The sequence below is a fragment of the Zonotrichia leucophrys genome, chromosome 22, assembly GCF_028769735.1.
Source record: "Zonotrichia leucophrys gambelii isolate GWCS_2022_RI chromosome 22, RI_Zleu_2.0, whole genome shotgun sequence".
In the NCBI taxonomy this organism is placed as follows: Eukaryota; Metazoa; Chordata; class Aves; order Passeriformes; family Passerellidae; genus Zonotrichia; species Zonotrichia leucophrys.
This window is the reverse complement of record NC_088191.1, coordinates 2,365,132-2,383,957: the sequence shown is the minus strand read 5'-3', so window position 1 is coordinate 2,383,957 and position 18,826 is coordinate 2,365,132. Positions and strand designations below refer to the sequence as shown.

The window sequence follows — 18,826 nt, the reverse complement described above, 5'->3', positions numbered from 1 at the left end:
TCTTTGTGTTTTTTACTAGGGTGCATGTCACCCCAGCCTGGCCAATCCCACATCCCAGTGCCTGCTGCTCCCCTGGCAGTGCTGCTGGTCCAGGACATGGATGTGTGGTCACGTTCTGGTGCTCCAAAATGGGAGGATTTGTGTGAATGCTCTGCTGGCACTGCTGATCCTCACTCTGCTGATGCCAGGGCTGCAGTGGGAAGCTCAGGGTGCTGCAGACAATAATTTAAATTATTCAGTTATTTAAATCTCACTTTCCCTACAGGTGAGGCCATGGATGTGTGGTAACATTCTGGTGCTCCAGAACAGGAGGATTTGTGTGAATGCTCTGCTTGGCACTGCTGATCCTCACTCTGCTGGTGCCAGCTTTGCCAGAGCCATGGTGGGAAGGTCAGGGCACTGCAGGACAGTTATTTAAATAACTCAGTTATTTAAATAATTCAGTTATTTAAATCTCACTTTCCCTACAGGTGAGGACATGGATGTGTGGTCACGTTCTGGTGCTCCAGAATGGGAGGATTTGTGTGAATGCTCTGCTGGCACTGCTGATCCTCACTCTGCTGATGCCAGGGCTGCAGTGGGAAGCTCAGGGCACTGCAGGACAGTTATTTAAATAATTCAGTTATTATTTATTATTTTATTACTCCTTACATTTCTTTTCTGATGCTTCTCAGCTTCCCAGGAGAAGAATTCTGGGCAAAGAGATTTTTCCAGAAAATATGACAGTGACAGGTTACCAGTTCCCCTACAGGTGATGATGAAGGATCATTAAAATGCAGCAGGTGCCATGGGCTGCTCTGAGCTCTCCCTGCTCCAAGAGCACTGCAGAGATAATGTGTTTTCCTGGTGTATTTATGAGAGTGGAGATATGAGCACTTGGCCAAGCTCCCGGAGCGAGCGGCTGATGCCGCACACCCCCCTAGATGGTGTTTTTCATGTTGTTTTTATATTTTTAGCCTGATTAATACCCTTGTGGTGGCTGGAGCACGGAGGCTGCTTTATGTTTTGCCAGCAGGTTCTGAAGCCGACGTGATTTACGCAGCAGCTGGTGGGAGGGGGAGACACTGATGCAGCAAAGTGTTCTTCACCCGCTTCCTCAGCACCTTCCTGGTGGCTTGGCATCTCCTGGGATGTGAAACTTTCCCTGCACCCAATTTCATGGCACAGCCTTTCCAAAAAATGCCTTTTGCTGATGATCCCCAAAAGTCCCAAAGCAGGGCCTGGGGCTGTGTGTGGGGATGGTTTTTCCCTGCAGATCTGCTTGGGAAAGCAAAGGAGGGAGCAGCCAGGGTGCTCTCCCTCTGCTCAGAGCCTGCAGGAGTACCTTGGAGAGTCCAACACCCAGCCTAGGGTGGGCAGAAAAGCCCCCAGTGTGCCCCCTGGCTCTGGGGCTCCTCCAGATGTTAATCTGACATTAATGAGCTGTTAATTAGCAATCAGGCCCCTCCAGGCTATAAAAACCCTTTGTGACTGTAGCAGCCCAGCCCAAGGCTCTGAGAGCTGGGCATTTGGGCATTTATTTCTATGGGCAGAGCCTTGCAGGTGCCCAGAGCCCTGTGAGCTGCTGGCACCATGCTCTGCAGAGGGACACAGGTGAGGATGAGGCACTTCCAGGGACAGATAAACCATGGTGGTGAAGCAAAAACGTGTTAGATCCTTAAAGCCAGGCTGGAACACGTAAAAGGCACATGTACATCTGTATAAACATACAGATATGTGTTGCACAAGGATGCAGCCATCTCTCAGGGAGTCCTGGCCTTGTTTTCCCTGCCTTTGCTTGGGCTGCATGGCTGTTCCATGTTATTGCTGCCCTGGTTTTGGCAGCACATCCTCCCCACCTGGCCCTGGTTCTCGTGCTGCTCTGAGAGCTTCCTTGGGCTCTGGGACCCTGCACTGTCATTGTGGTGCCTCTTCCTGGTCTGATGGGCTTTGCTGGCTTAATCCAAAGGGAGATCTGGGATAGGAGACATGCAGGGCTAGGGCAGACCCCACTGGAACCTTCTCTCAGGCTTCAGCACATGTAGGGCAGTGGTTGGAGAACAGGGACAGAGCAGTGCAGCCAGAACACACCCTCCTGCCCTTTCCATGGGGCTGGAACTGCCCTACAGATCTGCAGCTATTCCTTAATTCCACGCTGTAACTACGCAATCAAACTCTCCGGTGCAATAACTCCAAACCCCTTCTCGATTCCTGCATTAAATAAAGCACATTTACAGAGTATATGAATTCCAGATTCAGCCCAGGACTCCAGGGATGCATATTCCTCTCCTGGAACTTGTATATCCGGCCTGAGGATGAAAACCCCCCGAAGCCCTGAGCATAACAAGCATTTCTTGTATTTCTGCTGTCTCCGTCACATCGGGCATGTAGCGAGCGCTCGGGCTGATAAACAGCATCTGGTTGGAGTCAGGTAAGGACCTCTCTGGGGATTTGCTCCGTGGTCAGCTGCCAACCTTTCTCTCCCTCCTTAATGTGCTTTTGCAGATGGATGAGAAGCGCAGCCAGTCAGGGCTGTGGTTTCAGATAACGCTGGGGAAGGGGAGGGGGGATAAGGTCGGTCCTGTCCTGCTGCCAGGGCTCTTGCTTAATCATGGAGCCCCCTCCCCTCCTCACAGGGGGCTAAAAGGGACCTCCAGGGGATGAGCTATGTAAAAAACCCTGGAGCCCATTTCCCCTCGTGCAGCTCAAGGTGCCAGGTGCCTCTCTGTGCTTGCCTTGCTGCTGCTTTCAAGGAAGGCAGCAGGGATGGCCCTCTTGGTTTTTGTTGGAAGTCCTGCAGGCACCTCCTGGGATGCCTCGGAGCTGCTGCCAGGTTCTGGAGAAATGTCTGAATCCGTGTTTCTTACACAACATTTTTATTTTTTTTTTTTCTCCTGCAGGAGGCGGAGGAAATTCTTGTACAAAAATGGAAACGCGCCCCTTCTGCCAAGCTATGAATTCTGCTTCCTATGGAAACCGAGGGGTCCCTGCCTTTGTGCTGGGATCCTGCACTCGACTCCCAAGTTTATTTTTATGCCCAGATTTGGCAAAGCACTGAGGGCTGAGGGTGGGTCTGAAACACCTACCAGCACCCACAGGCACGTGCTCCAGCAAACACCCCCACACTGGGCTTGTTCCTTACTATGAGACTTTCTTTTCTTGTCCTTGCCAAGTTATCCCCTGCTTTAATTAATTTTGCACAGCGAGCCTGGGAGCTGCTGGTGGTTTAGAGCCTCTGGAATAGTCAGGGAAGCAATTTAATCAGTGTGAGCGAGCCAAAGTTGCTTAAGCGATTTGTAATAAGTTCCAGGCTCTTCCACACCAAAGGGGTTTCAGCTGAGGACAGAAACTTCCTGAGCCTGTTCTGCAGGATGGGCTCTTCATCTGCATCTGACTGACACTTGTGTGGGGATGTGGAGCAGCCCTGAATGAGAATTCATAGAATCACTGGGTGTTTGGGGCTGGAAATGACCTTTAAAGTTCATTTAGTCCATGGGCAGGGACAGCTTCGGCTGCAGCAGGGTGCTCAGAGCCCTGTGTATGTACAAAAGGCCACAGCACTGTCAAAAAGTTATGAGGGGAATTTCACCTCCAACCACAAGTATAAAATATTGGTGAGCCTTAGTCTGAATTTTGACCAAGCCAGTGGTGGTTCTGTTTTTTCAGAAAACAAAAAACCCAAGAAATTCCCCGGTGACTAAGCAGGCACTGGAAGTTGGTTGCTATTAAAGTAAAGCTGTGGGTAACATTTCCTCAGCTTTGAACAGATCAAATATACAAGAGGAGAGTGGAAAAAAAGACAGCAAATGAGGAATGAACACAAAAGGCTGTGCCTTTAATTAATGCTGCTGTTTTCTTCACCATTTCCAAGGAAACTCACTGCTGATATTGAAAAGATTTAATATTGTGACTTGTAGAACAAGATGGTGGATTTTAAGGTGTCTGAATTCTGATCATCCCCTTGGACAAGATGAGAGGAAGGAAGGGGTCAGCAGGTGTTGCTGTGGGTTTTTCTGCTTGGTAAAAACATCTTCCTGTCTGGGGTGGGTTTATCCTTTGCTCTAAATCATAAAAACCCCTTCTAACTAACACACCTTTTGCTTCTTTAGTTATCCAGTAAAACTGGCTCAGCAATTCTTTTCTTCCATATCAAAACTTGCTTCCATCTCTATTCCTTCATCAGACTCTACATTTTCTGCTAAGCCACACATATCTGGGAGACTTTCTGGTCAAACTTTCATCCTTCCCAACTAGCTGGCATGGAGAGGATCCCAAGTGCTGGTTCTGCACTCAGGGATGCCCTGACCCACACCTGGTCCTGGTGGTGTTCCCTGCCCACCCACAGCCATGTCCCCACTTTGCAGGGGAGGCTGGAAGGGAGTGTAAATTAAACCCACAAAAAAAATCAACTTAATTACCTGGGAATAAAGATCCCATTATTCTCTCTGCGCCCTGGAGCAAGAAAAAGAAATTTCCCCTCATTTCCTTCCTAAATTCAAATGGGGGTTTATGGGGAAGGTGTGCCTGGCATGGGAGCAAGAGCAACAGGAGCTGGTGGTGCAGGGTCCCAATGGGGTCTCAGTGGCTCCAGGCTCCTCAGGAGGAGGAAATGCTCCCAGGACAAAGCTCCTTTGGCTCTGTGATGATCCTCTCCTCAAGGATCTCATTGTGCTGGCGCCTGATCTGCATCAGGTTTGGAGCCTGGGCAGGAGAAAGTCCCACTCAATTCCCAAAAATGCAGCTTTGTTCAGTGGGAATGGGTCTGTCCCCACCAGCCCAGCAGCTCCAGAGCTCCCTGGGACCAAATTTGTGGTGATGCTGGAAAACAAATGCTGGTTTTCCATGGAAGTGGAAGCTCCCAGTCTAAACCAGTCCAGCACCCCCTGATCACCAAACCCTGAAACAGGCACACACCTGGGCTGACAATAACCATCAACGGAGCAAAACTGCTGCTTTTGGGAGGAAAACAGCTGAAAATGCATTTTTCTGGCAGCTTGACAGTTGTGCCTTAAACAAGACGTTTTAAACTTACGCCGCGAGCCAAAAAAAAGTTGTAATTTGAATATACAGCATGGCACATTCCTCCAAAATTGATCATAAAGTTCTGCTAAAACACAGGCACGGCCTGAGTAAAATAAATATTTTTGCTTCCAGAGAAGTGAAAGGTCTGGCCAGCTACTCCATTTATAATATTTTTAGCAGGTGATTCATCCAAGAGGGAAAAAAATACCCAGGGCAGCTGAATTCAGCAATGGCTCTTTGTCTCAGCAGGGCCAATGAGTCCAGGCGTGTCAGTGGTGAAGCTCCTGGGCTGGGGGCTCTTTGCTGGGGTCTCTGAGCCCCCCAGGACCTGCTCCCTGCAGGATTTGGGGCTGCAGCTCCTCCAGGTGCTGCTCTGGGGATGGGGCTGTGCCTCAGCCCTGCAGCCCTGGGTCATTTCTCCTTCCAGAGCGGGAATGGGACGGGCAAGGACAGAGAGCCCTTTGAGGTTTTGTTTGCCCAGAGCAGCTTCAGGAGCTGTGGGTTTGGATGGGGTTTCTTGACCGAGCTCCACTTGCTGCATTGCTGAGGATGGAAAACAAACCCTTTGGCCTTTCCTATCTCTGGCTCCAACAGTGGATCCTTTTCTTTTCCTCCCCACAGGTTCTGGCTCTTCCCAGGCGCAGGAAATGGGGGAAAGTACAAGCAAAAAAGGAATTTCTCCATGTCCTCAAGGCTGTGTTCTTCATTTTAGGCACACACAGGTCAGTCCATGAGGAGCTGCACAGCCCCAGGACTGGTCACTGTTGTCACTATAGGACATGAAATAACACGACGTGGACGCGCTGCTCTTTCAAGGTAAAAAGAGTTTTAAAAGTTCTGACTCCAACATTTATAGATTTCCAAAAGTGCCAGTGGATTGGAGGGTGACAGTGCCACCTCTCCAATGACACTGGCCAAACCAACAATCCATCAAATTTCTCCTTCTCCATAAAGGAATTTAAAGCAATAATTATTTACATAAAAGTGCATGAGAAAGTTCGTTACATGAATGCAAACATCAGAAGGCTTAGAAAATCTTAAAAACTCAGGGCAACATGGGTGCCACTATAGGACATGAAACAAAACAACCTGGACACTGGAACTGCAAGGTAAGAAGAAGGGAAGTTTATTTTCTGACTCCAACATTTATAGATTTCCAAAAGTTACAGCGGGTTGCAGGGTGACAGTGTCACCTCTCCAGTGACACTGGGCAAACCAACAGTCCATCAAATTTCTCCTCCTCCATAAAAGATTGCAAACCAATGAGTTATTTACAGGAAGTGTGCGAGAAAGTTGGTTACAAGAATGTGAACATCAGGAGGCTTTGAAAATCTTAAAAAAATCAGGGTGACATGGGTGCCACTATAGGACATGAAACAAAACAACCTGGACACTGGAACTGCAAGGTAAGAAGAAGGGAAGTTTATTTTCTGACTCCAACATTTATAGATTTCCAAAAGTGACAGTGCCACCTCTCCAATGACACTGGCCAAACCAACAGCCCATCAAATCTCTCTTCCTGCATAAAAGAATGCAAAGCAATGAGTTATTTACAGAAAGTGTGTGACAAAATTTGAATAAAAAGAGTGATCTTTAGAAGAGCTGCTGGCCACGCACGAGACACCTGCTCCCAGCTATAAAAATGGATTAGTTGCATTGCAGCTGGAGCCCATCCAGGCAGCAGCGCCTTCCCCAGCATCCCATTTGGCACGCAGAGCCCACCGCCTGAAAGGGCAGGAAAAGCCAGCGAGGGGACGAGCTGCAGAGTTAAAAGGAGGCTCTGGAGGCTGTGATCCTCTCCTGGTGCACCATCAGAGAGCTGGGAGCAGCCCCAGCGCTGTCACCAAGGCTGGGTCCTGCCTCTGGAGCCCCTTGCTGAGCCTTCCCATTGTTCTTTGTGCTGCAGCCTGGTCCCAGCGTGCTCCCAGCTGGCCAGGATGCAAACCCAGAGCAGCAGATACTAACTCATTGTGTTCCAAGTGCTGGAAGCACTCCATGCTCCAACACAAATGGAGTGGTGAGATATTTAACCGGAGGAAACCCTCCTTGTTAACAGAGCATCCCAGGCACGCAGTGTAGGTGCCTCAGCCCTGCCCTGGGGATTCCACAGGGACATCTGCAGGTCCTGCTGCTGCTGGTGTGGCCCTGCTGTCCCCCAGAGCCCGCTGGGGTGAGGATGAGGAGGGTCCTGCTGGCCAAGTGCCAGAGCAGCAGCTGGGCACAGCTGGGCACAGCCTTGGTGGCAGTGCTCCGCTCTCCCATGGCAGAGCAGAGAGAGCAGAGTTGTCAAGGTTCAGACACACATAATCACAAGAATGATCATCTGCAGGCTCTCTAAATAAGATATATTTATATAAATAATTTACACTCTCTTCCAGCCTCCCCTGCAAAGTGGGAACGTGGCTGTATATGCAGGTGCATATACACATTTACATTGAATATACATTGAAGAGCTCTGGGTGTCCGGGGTACAAACCCAAATCTGACTCCAACATGGGGTTGGGATGTTAATTATTCAACTTATATTGTTCTATTGTATTTCAGCCAAGCATGGGCTCCTCGTGGCCCCCCTCAAACTTCTAACATGATTCTTCTAACAATTAAACAATAATTATATTTAATTACTAAACAGTCATCACATCTAACAATTATATCATTTATCATATACTGCTCACCCAGGTGCAATTTCACATGATCTGGCAAAACACAAAGCCTGGCATTTTCAGAGTCTATCTTTAACATTTTTCCACTATCAGAGTGAGCAGCCCCTTCTCCTCAGCAGCCCTCAGGAACACCCCAAAACAATGGCTGCATGCATTTCCTTCATTCACCTGCAAAATCTTATTCCCCTGCTAGACATCTGCCATAATGCAGCCCTGCCTGGAGTGTCAGCCTCACGTGGAGTTTTATGACGCTCTGAATACCAATTATTTCAGCTCTTCCTGCAGCAATCCCTGCCCCAAAGGATGCAATAAGAGAACTGGAGCTAAGCTGAGACCACATCTGGGTGATTGCTACAAATCTGGTTTTATCATCAACTTTTTTGGTCAGGGTGCCACTTGTTCCTCACTGCTCTGGTTGGGACTGACACACTCTGCAATCCCTCCACCCATTCTGCCTGGGAGCAGCTCCTGGAAAACAGCTGGCAAGGTCAGGGCTGCAGCCATCAGCTCAGGTTTCTGACTGGTTTGCAGTGCTTGGGGAAACTCCCAGAGCTGCATTGTGGTCCTGCCACACTCCTCACCAAAAGTGGGATGTTGGGATGGGCAGGGTTTGGAGCAACCAGCTGGGGAAGGCAGCAGGATGAGGGAGGAGAAGAGGATGGAGAGCTGCAGGAAGGCAGGTTTCCCTGGGAATTCCTGCAGCTCTCTGGGCAGCCTGGGCTCCTCTACGCCCCTCACCTGGAGCCAAACACCAGCAGCACCCCAGAAAGGCAGGAAAACAAAGGAGGGGGTGGGAAATGAACGTGGCCCAAGGCTGAGCTGGCTGTGGGCAGGGTGATGCAACCAGGGTCAATTAAGCTGCTCCCACACAGCCTCACAGGGCACATTAAGTGCCAATTTTCTGCACTGCTGAAGAGGTAAAGAATGAAAATGAGAGCCAACAGGAAGCTCCAGCTGGAGAGAAAGAAAGAGCCACTTGGGAGATGGAGCTGAAGCTAGGCTGGGGCCAGGGATGAGACGAGCAGGCGAGTGCCACTGCAACAGATGGGAATGCTCTCCTACCCCAAAACCTGCCCCAAACACGGGCTCTGGGATGAACCCTGGGCAGAACATGGTTTTTGGGGTGTTGGCATGGCTGTGCACAGGGCTGGCAGCACACAGAGCCAAGCCTGTGGGTGCTGGGACAGCTGGAACACAGCAAACACCCCAGCAAGGAGCCATCAGAGAGAGAAAAAGAAAGAGAGAGATGGATGGAAATGGTGAGCAGATGGAAGAATGTGGCAAGGCAGCAGTAATTGGGGCTCCCAGGTTGCCTCTCCCCACCCTGTTTGTCCCTGGAAGGTGCAGCAGGGTCCTTTCCACTCACTGCCCTGATTTTTGGAGGGATTCATTGCTTTTGGAGGGATTCGTTGCTTTTGGAGGGATTCATTTCTGGATGCAGCATCCCAGCCCGGAGCACAGGCAGGTCCTGGCAGCTCTGTCCAACAGATGCAGATGTGTGTGTGTGTCCCAGCCTGGTCCAGCCGGGCAGGGCAGCATTTCCAAATGCAGCGCTCAGAAATGGGCTGGAGGAAATTCCTTTGAATTTAGGAGCTGGGAGTGAAGAGGGCAGGTTCATGTCCCTGCAGGGATGTCCTGGGGGTTTAGGACGGGAATTCTGGGCAAGGCACTGCTGAACAGACGGCACAATTGGTTTGCGAGGGCAGTTTCCCATCTGAGCCGAGTTTTCTCTTCTCTTTGGGAAGCAACACCCCTGCTGACGCTTCCCGAGGATGAAATGGCTGCGCGGAGCCCGCGGCTCATTCCCGCTCCTTGCGCTCCCTCTGCAGGAGCGGCCGGGGCTCGGGAGGGGCCGGGGGTCGCTGCCAGCGCCCACCAGCCTGGCACGAACCCTGCCAGGGCTGCCAGGCTGTGACCGTGCTCACAGGCGTCTTATGTCGAAGGAAGAGACGAGGATCTGATTCCATGTTTCAGAAGGCTTGATTTATTATTTTATGATATATATTATATTAAAACTATAATAAAAGAATAGAAGAAAAAGTTTCAGCTCAGAAGGCTGGCTAAGAATAGACAAAGAAAGAATGATAACAAAGGTTTGTTTCTCGGCTCTCTGTCCGAGCCAGTTGACTGTGATTGGCCATTAATTAGAAACAACCACATGAGACCAATCACAGATGCACCTGTTGCATTCCACAGCAGCAGATAACCATTGTTTACATTTTGTTCCTGAGGCCTCCCAGCTTCTCAGGAGAAAAAATCCTAAGGAAAGGATTTTCCATAAAAGATGTCTGCGACACCAGGGAATTCCCATTCCTGGGAATTCAACAGAATGCCTTGAGGTGAATTCCGTGCCCCAGCTCAAAACTGCTCCCCATCACCTCTCCCTGCTCAAAACTGCTCCCCATCACCTTTCCCAGCTCAGCACAGCTCCCCATCCCCTCTCTCTGCCGCCCCAGCTCCCGCTCCCTCTGTAAGCGCAGAGGTTCCCACCCCGTCAGGGTCCAGGCTGCCAAATTCCAGCCTGGAGCGCATTTTTACGGCATGACAGCACTGGGGCCCCGGCAGGAGCCGGCATGAGAGCTCCGGGCGTTCCCCCGGTACCGGGACAGCGGCTCCCGGTGCGCGCCCCCGCTTCCCTCGCTCTGCCCAAATATTCCAAAACATCCTCCTTCCTTCCCCTGCGGCCACAGGGAGCAGAGACACCCTCGGCCCGGCCCGCTCCTCCCCGTCCATCCCCTTCCTTCCTCCCCGCTCCTTCCCAGGCAGCTGCCACGGGAGCGGCTGTGCGAGGAGCCCCGCACAGGTAGCAGGGAGTGCCAGAGCTTGGGGCGAGCCTGCAGCTGCCAAGGTAGGAGGAGAAGGGAGATGAGGGCTGGGAGGCTCAGCCAGAGGCTGGAGGGAGGAGGAGAGCAGGGATGGAAGTGCAGAGCTGTCCCCAGCCGTGGCAAAGCCTGGAGGACACTTTGGGACATAAAGTTCCTGCGGGTGTGCCGTGCAGGGAGATGATGGCACGGAGCTGTGTGTCCATCCCGGGCTCTCCTCCAGAGCTGGCCGGGGTGTGATTGCTGCCAGACCCTGTTGTGGCTCTGTTTGGGTTGCTAAGGAGGCGCTGCCAGAGCCAGACACGACGGGATGGGATGGGATGGGATGGGATGGGATGGGATGGGATGGGATGGGATGGGATGGGATGGGATGGGATGGGACGGGATGGTGTGTGCGGTGTGTGCGATGTGTGCTGGCACACCCTGCTCACACTGCCCACTCTCCCTTGGCACCCTCGGGAATGGGAGATGCCACCACGGGAGAGCTCCGGGCCAGCCAGGGGCACACAGGGAGACACAACCAGGTCCTCCAAGGGCAAAACAGAACCAAATGATCTCCCAAGGTCCAAACTGGTTTAATGTGGTGGTGTTCACAGGGGTCCCAAGACGAGGGAAGAGATGAGAATCTTGGCTCCATGTTTCAGGAGGCTGATGTATTATTTTATGATATATATGTGATATTAAAAGTAAATGATTGTTGGGAAGGATGAAAGTTTGACAAGAAAGTCTCGCAGATATGTGTGCTTGGCAGAAAGGTTTTTAAATGTTGAGGCTGATGAAGGAATAGAGATGGAAGCAAGTTTTGATATAGAAGAAGAGAATTGCTGAGCCAGTCTCACTGGATAACCAAGGAGGCAAAGGGTGTGTTAGTTAGAAGGGGTTTTTATGGCTTAGAGCAAAGGATAAACCCACCCCAAACAAGAAGATGTTTTTACCAAGCAGAAAGAGAGCACAGGCAAACAAGGCAGCAAAGTTACAATGAGAAAAAAGGTCTCAGAATTTTCCACTGCAAGAAAACTGAAAAACAACTTCTGGCTTAAACTGTGATGTACTGACTTTTAGTGATTGGAGAACAGTGACATGAATATGGTAATTACAGTAGTTATGATAGGCTATAGATAATAGTTAAGGTATAGATTGGTTCTGCTGTATGAAGATGCTCAGCAAAGAAAAGTAAATAATGCATTGTAACCAAAACCGAAGGGTCTCCAGGCCTGCCTGCAGCTGGAGCTGACAGCTGTGGGCACAGCTCTGTCACCCACAGCCCTGGGCTGCTGCAATCTCTTAGATAGAACAAACTGCATTTTGGAGAGCCCCTGGAGACCCACATCCCTCATTTAAGCTCTTACAAATGATAAATTAGAACTATACTAAAAGAATAGGAGAAAGGATTTCATCAGAAGGTTAGCAAGGAATGCAAGAATGGAATGATAACAAAATCTTGTGACTGACCAGAGAGCCCAAGCCAGCAGACTGTGATTGGCCATTAATTAGAAACAACAACTTTCCCAGGCCCATGGAAATTTCCATGGAATTAGCACCAGGATAATTATTCCCAGCTGCTCCTGGCCAGCTCCAGTGCTCCTGGGTGTGCTGCAGGAGCCCCACCTGAGCTGAGTTCTGCTACCCAAGAGTGGGACCCCACATCTGGGGCACATCTGGCTGCTCTGTGTGACAGTGGCAGCTCTGGGCAGGGTGCTGTGGCTGTTTAAGGTCCCAGATGGGAAGCAAAGCTTCTCTTGGTCTGCTCACCCTCAGGTGGGTCTGGGGGCTGCTCTGGGGCTCCTGAGGGGTCTGAGCAGCCCCTGGCACTGCCCCAAGGCCTGTGGCTCACAGGTGGTGCCACTGATCCCTCCCGCTGTCCTGAGGGGCTGGAAAAGCTTCATCAGGATTTTTCCTGCTGGTTTGTCAGGTTGAGGGGAACTGGGGAGCGTGGGGAAGGACTCACCATGTGCCCTCAGGGTTTTTGGATTTGGAAACTGGTTTTCTCTGCTGGTGTGCTGCATAAATGTCACTTAATTTAGTTTCCCTCCAGGGTCTGCCAGCAGTTTCCCAGCAATCCCAGTGTGTTTATTCCTCTCAGGGTGGGACCCAGCCAAGGAGGGTGGGGAAAAATTGCCGAGCCTGGAGCCACAGTGTCACATGTCCCCGGCTTGTTTGGCATCCGTGGACATTTATAAATGCTGATTTCTAATGTGTGTGTGCTGCAGCCTTGGCTCCTGGTCAGACTCACCCCTCCAGTTTAGATCCCTGCTCTGACAGGGTTCACTTTTACAGGAAATGCTGAATTCCTGCCACTGAGGGGAGCGATCCTCAGCACGGCAAAGCCTTTTGGAAGCATTTTTAAATTTCTGGGATTCATTTCTGGATGCAGCTTCCCAGCCTGGAGGGCAGGCAGGTCCTGGCAGTTCTGTCCAACAGATGCAGATGTGTGTGTGTCCCAATGGCAGCATTTCCAAATGCAGCACTCAGAAAAGTGCTGGAGGAAATTCCTTTGAAACCAAAGGCACAGGAATGGAAGGGCCAAGCCCTGGGAATTCTGCCTGTAACAGAGCCTGGCCCCACAGGAGGATGCTGTGCAGGGACTGAATGTCCACCCCCAGATGTGAGAAACAACTGCTCACTTTGAAAATTTAAAGAGGTTTTGTTCTTTATGCAAGGAACTTCGTAAATTTGCATTTTCCTATGCCCTTTTTACCATGGCAGAGGTTTCTTAAGTAAAAAAGTTAAAATTCAACACATAATTCTACAAGCTAAAACTTAAATGCTTCATTCACATTGCTAACTCAAGTGAAGGCCAAAAATCTCTATTTCAGTGCCACCAATGGTGCAGGTGCCTGTGACCGTGCTCACAGGGGTTCTTGGATTGGGGAAGAGATGAGGATCTGACTCCATGTTTCAGAAGGCTTGATTTATTATTTTATGATATATATTATATTAAAACTATACTAAAAGAATAGAAGACAGGATTTCATCAGAAGGCTGGCTAAGAATAGAATAGAATAGAATAGAATAGAATAGAATAGAATAGAATAGAATAGAATAGAATAGAATAGAATAGAATGAATAGAATAGAATGATAAAAAAGGCTCTGTCTCAGACTCTCTGTCCGAGCCAGCTGGGCTATGATTGGCCATTAATTATAAACATCTAAGATGGGCTAATCAAAGATCTACCTGTTGCATTCCACAGCAGCAGATAACCATTGTTTACATTTTGTTCCTGAGGCCTCTCAGCTTCTCAGGAGCAAAAAATCTTAAGAAAAGGATTTTTAATGAAAAGATGTCTGCACCAGGTGGCACCAATGGCACAGGCAGGTGCCAGCAGTGCCCAGGCTGCTCACTGGGGTGCAGGCTGTGCCCGCAGCCCTGCCAGGGATTTCCTGGCCTCCTGCAGCAGGCAGGGCCCCACGCCAGGTCCCGCATGGCTGTCACCTGACTCAGCCCCTGTGACCAACCTGGGCACCGACAGCAGCCTCCGAGCTCCCACAGGTAACCCTGGCTCCTACCGGGGCCATCTCGGGGCTCTGGGGGGGTCGGGATGTTGTGGGAGCCCCCCCTGATCACAGAGGGGTCCCCATGGGTGGGCACGGCTGAGGGCACCACCATAGGTAGGAGAGCGGTTGAGCCTGGCCTGGATTTTTTCATCTAAGGAAAGTTTGGTTGGCTTTTTTTGGTTTTTTGTGGTGGTTTTTTTTGGTATTTTTGGTTTTTTTTTTTGGGTTTTTTTTTTTTTTTTTTTTGTTTTAGTTTTTTTTTTTAGGAAGGTGAGAGCTTTCAAGGGCATTGACACTTTTCTGGGCATTGACACTTTTCTTGCCAAGAAGCGCCGCAGCTCCAGCCAGAACAACTTAACTGACAGGGAAAAAAAAAAAAGATATTAATATTCCAGTTTTCAGTTTCTCACAAGTAAAAAGGCTCGGATGTTGTCAGAAACGGATGCATTCTCAGGCACTTTAATTAAAATTACTCCAACCAGCAGCGTCACCTCTGAGCTTTTAAAGTGTGACCTTAAATCTTCTTTCTGTGGAAGGGTCTGGCTGCTCTTGGCATTGGGGCTGTTTGGCTTCCCCTGCATGAGATTTGGGAAGAGTCCTCAGGGGAGAAATCACACCAGCACGTTTATCAGGTGCCCTGGACAAGGGGCTCAGATATGGGAACAGGAGTGACATTTCCTTACTAGTGTGGATGATAAAGAGAACAAACAGCAACAACTCCCCGCCGATGCGAGCGGCACCCAGAGCACCCCCAGTCCTACCCGAGCCCTGCCAGCCCTCCTCTCTCCCTCCCTGTCTCCCTCTTCTCTCCTTCTTTCCCTCTTTCCACTCTCCCTCCCTCTCTCCCTTCCTCCCTCCCTGTCTCACTCTCTGTCTCCCTGTCTGACTTTCTCTCTCCCTCCTCTTTCCCTCTTCTCTGTTCTCTCTCCCCTCTCTCTCCCTTTCTCCCTCCTCTCTCCTCTCTCTCCCCTCTCCCTCCTTCTTCTCTCCCTCTCTCTTTCCCTCCCTGTCTCACTCTCTCCGTCTCCCTCTCTGCCTTTTTCCCTCCCTCCTCTGTCCCTCTCTCTCCTTCTTCCCTCCCTCTCTCCCCTCTCTCTCCCTCCCTCTTTCCCTCTCTCCCTTTCTCCCGCCGTCTCTCTCCTTCCCTTTCTCCCTCTTCTCCCCCCTCTCTCCCTCCCTCTCACCCTTTATCTCCCTTCCTCTCTCTCTCCCTTCCTCTCTCTTTCCCTCCCTCCTCCCCTCCCTCTCTCCTTCCTCTCTTCTTCCTCTTTCCCTCCCTCCCTCCTCTCTCCCTCCCTCTCCTCTCTCTCTCCCTCCCTCCTCTCTCCCTCTCTCCTCCCTTTCTCCATCCCTCTCCTCTCTCCCTCCCTCCTCTTTCCCTCTCTCCCTCCCTCTCTCTCTCCCGGGGTTGGACGCTCCGGGAGCGGCGGAGCGGCGGCAGCGATCGGGGCCATGGGGGCAGCCCAGAGCCGGGACCCCCGAGCCCCCCGGGACCCCCGAGCCCCCCGGGACCGGTGAGTGGAGGGGAAGGGGCCGCTCGCGGTCCGGGTGGGTCCCGATCCCCCCTCCTCGGGCAGCGAACGGACAGCGAGGTTTGATTAGCGGGGAGGAAGTTCCTTCCCCCTGTCCCTCTGTCCGTCTGTCCTTCCCCTCCCTCAACACACCGAACCCCATCCCTGTGCCAGCCCAGCCCAGGGGGAGGCCGGGCTGCCTCGGGACCCCCGGGTTTGAGCTGTCGAGGGTCTGCAGGCTGGGCAGGGCTGTGGCTGCTCCCCACCAGCTGCTCCACTGGGAACTGAACGGGAGACATTGCTGGGATCAAAAGGAAAAGTGGAAATATCTTATCTGTGAATCAACCAAAACATTGCTGAGAACAGAGTGTTTTATTTAAACGGGACCCTGCGAGGCTGTGTGTTTGCAAACAGTGGGCTCAGACAAGGAAAACAAGCACGTTCTGTCCTTGTAACTGCTCAGTCCTGCCTTTATTTCCTGCACTATCTCCTACCTGGACATTAGAGGTGTTTTCAGGTGGAAAATCCATTCCAGTGCTCCCTGCGTGGCTGGAGCTGCTCCTTTCTGCCCCGTTGGACTCAGCTGCTTCTCCTTCCCACCTGTTTGCTCCACCTTGAGCAAAGTTTGTTTTGTTCCTCCCCCCCTTTACCATCTTCCTGGTCCCCTCCCCATGTCCTGGTTGTTGTCCTCACTCTTTGCTGTCCCCATTCCTGTTGCTTGCCCAGGTTATGGGTTAGGGTGTTGTTATGGGTTAGGGTGCTGCCTGCATTTTTTCCCAAAATGACTCATTCTGGAGTAAACTCCGGGATCTAAGGGCCTGACAAACACCTGATAAAAGCATTCCTGCCACATAGCACAGATATTTTTAGCAAAGGGAGCAAAGGAGCTGAAGGGGGAGTCAATAAGCTGCATGATGAAGGCAGCTGCTTGTGTTCATCCAGCATCAGGGTGGAAACGGGGCTGGAGCCTGCTCCTTTTGAAATGAGCTCGCACTCACACAAGCACACCAGCGAGATTAAGCTGTGCTTGGCATTTTTAAAATGCAGGGATAGCAGAGCATTCATTATCCCATCGGTCCTTTTCAGTGCAGCCACAAATGTCTGTATTTATCCATTTGCTGGCAGTCTGCTGGGGAGAGGCAGCTGGAGCCCGGGGCTGGCTGCGGGTGTCCAGCCTCGTGTGTGACAGTTGTGTCCTTTATTTCTATTTCCGTAGCGCTGCTTTGATGGAATGTGCAGCGATGGGAGCTGGCACATCCCAGGCCGGGGAGGGTCCCGGGGGAGCTGAGCTGCTCGGCAGAGCTGTCCCACGCTGGGCACGGCTTTGGAGCTTGGGGGCGCTGCCACAGGGGGGGACAGCGCTCCTGCTGGGATACCCGGGCTCCCTCTGTGCCACCCCAGCTCTTGCTGTGACACCCGGGCTCCTTTTGTGCCACCTGGGCTCCTGCTGTGCCGCTCCGGCTTCTGCTGTGCCACCCCGGTACCTCCTGTGCCACCCCGGGTCCCTCTGTGCCACCCTGGTACCTCCTGTGCCACCCCAGTTCCTGCTGTGCCACCCGGGCTCCCTCTGTGCCACCCCAACTCCTCCTGTGACACCCCGGCTTCTGCTGTGCCACCCTGGGTCACTCCGTGCCACCCCAGCTCCTGCTGTGCCACCCCAGTTCCTGCTGTGCCACCCGGGCTCCTGCTGTCCCACTCTGGGTCCTTCTGTGCCACCCCGGTACCTCCTGTGACACCCAGGTTCCATCTGTGCCACCCTGCTCTTGCTGTGCCACCCTGGCTCCTGCTGTGCCACCCCGGTACCTCCTGTGCCACCCAGGTTCCATCTGTGCCACCCTGCTCTTGCTGTGCCATCCTGGCTCCTGCTGTGCCACTTCGGCTCTTGCTGTGACACTTGGGCTCCTTCTGTGCCACCCCACTCCTGCTGTGCCACCCCAGCTCCTGCTGTGCCACCCGGGCAGATGGCAGAGCCTGAGATGGGAGCAGGTTGGTTTTGTCCGCCTTGAATCCCAAATCCAATTTCAATGCCAGGGCATTGGGTGTCTGTCGTTCTGCTGACTCCGGGCTGTGCCCAGAGGTGCCCAGGCTGAGGCTGTGCCCAGGTCAGGAGAAGCAGAAGCAGCCTCGAGCTCCGTGGCGGTGCCAGCCCTGTGTTCCGGGCCCGGAGAGCTCGGCAGCGCTCGGAAACCCATCCTGGGGAGCCCTCTAGCGAGAGCTGAGCCTGCCGGGCTCCGGGGATGCTGCCGTGCCCGGGACGGGCTCCGGGGGCTGGCACAGCTGGGGGGTACACCGGGATGCTCCGGGATGTGACCCTGCTCACAGGGGTCTCAGGTTGAGGGAAGAGATGAGGATCTGACTCCGTGTTTCAGAAGGCTTGATTTATTATTTTATGATATATATTACATTAAAACTATACTAAAAGAATAGAAGAAAGTTTCTTATCAGAAGGCTGGCTGAAAATAGAAAAAGAAGGAATGATAACAAAAGCTTGTGGCTTGGACTCTCTGTCCAAGCCAGCTGACTGTGATTGGCCATTAATTAGAAACAACCACATGAGACCAATCACAGATGCACCTGTTGCATTCCACAGCAGCAGATAACCATTGTTTACATTCTGTTCCTGAGGCCTCTCAGCTTCTCAGGAGGAAAAATCCCAAGGAAAGGATTTTCCATAAAAGATGTCTGTGACACCAGGATGCTCTGGGATGCTCCAGGTGCTGATCTCTGCTTGATAGAATACGTCAGAATAAAATGCAGCAACAGAAAAATGCTCCTGAAACTCCCTGGACCTCCTCTCCTGCAGGAGATAAGTGTTATGTGGATAAGGTGCTTATTACAAGCTGTGGGGGGGATTTACACAGCAGTGAAATGTGGATTTGGGGTTTTTCAGTGTGCTGATCTTTGGGTTGTTGCCACCTGCCCCTGCTGTCCTTGTGCCCCATCCTGGCATTTCCTACAGTGGGCCAGACCCTGGTCCTGGTGCTCCACTGCAGAGAGGCAGGAGTGGGGAAGAGAAATGAAACCCCCCAAAAGATCTGTTTCTGAGCTAGAAATGTCAGTGCTGGCTGCTGTGCCGTGCCTAGAAAAGCTTGGAAGCCAGAAATAGATGTTGTGCTGCCTAATGAAAGGGCTGAGAAGGAAAATTCCAGGTGCATGCCTTCCCCTGGCCTGGGGCACTGCAGCTCCAAAGCAGGTGTGGCTGTGTGGTACCTGTTCCTCAGCCTCATTCCTGGGGTGGGGAGACACTGAGAGGAATTGTGCACTCTGTGTTTGGGGTCAGGAATTGTGCACAATGTGTTTTTGGGGGTCAGGAATTGTGCACGCTGTGTTTTT

The 18,826-nt window shown here is 51.7% G+C and overlaps 1 protein-coding gene and 1 long non-coding RNA gene across 2 annotated transcripts in view; both read left to right on the top strand.

The window, feature by feature from the left end:
- Positions 1–1,504: 1,504 nt before the first annotated feature.
- On the top strand, positions 1,505–3,741 carry LOC135456935 (uncharacterized). Its single transcript, XR_010442632.1, has 3 exons — positions 1,505–1,593; positions 2,233–2,410; positions 2,880–3,741. It is a non-coding gene; the product is annotated as an uncharacterized LOC135456935 (long non-coding RNA).
- An 11,608-nt stretch (positions 3,742–15,349) lies between these two features.
- Positions 15,350–18,826, top strand: part of TACC1 (transforming acidic coiled-coil containing protein 1) — a 30,515-nt gene continuing 27,038 nt past the window's right edge. The window contains exon 1 of the mRNA XM_064731095.1: positions 15,350–15,496. Within this exon, the coding sequence (XP_064587165.1) occupies positions 15,435–15,496 (62 nt within the window). The 5' untranslated portion in view covers positions 15,350–15,434. The remainder of the gene's footprint in view (positions 15,497–18,826) is intronic.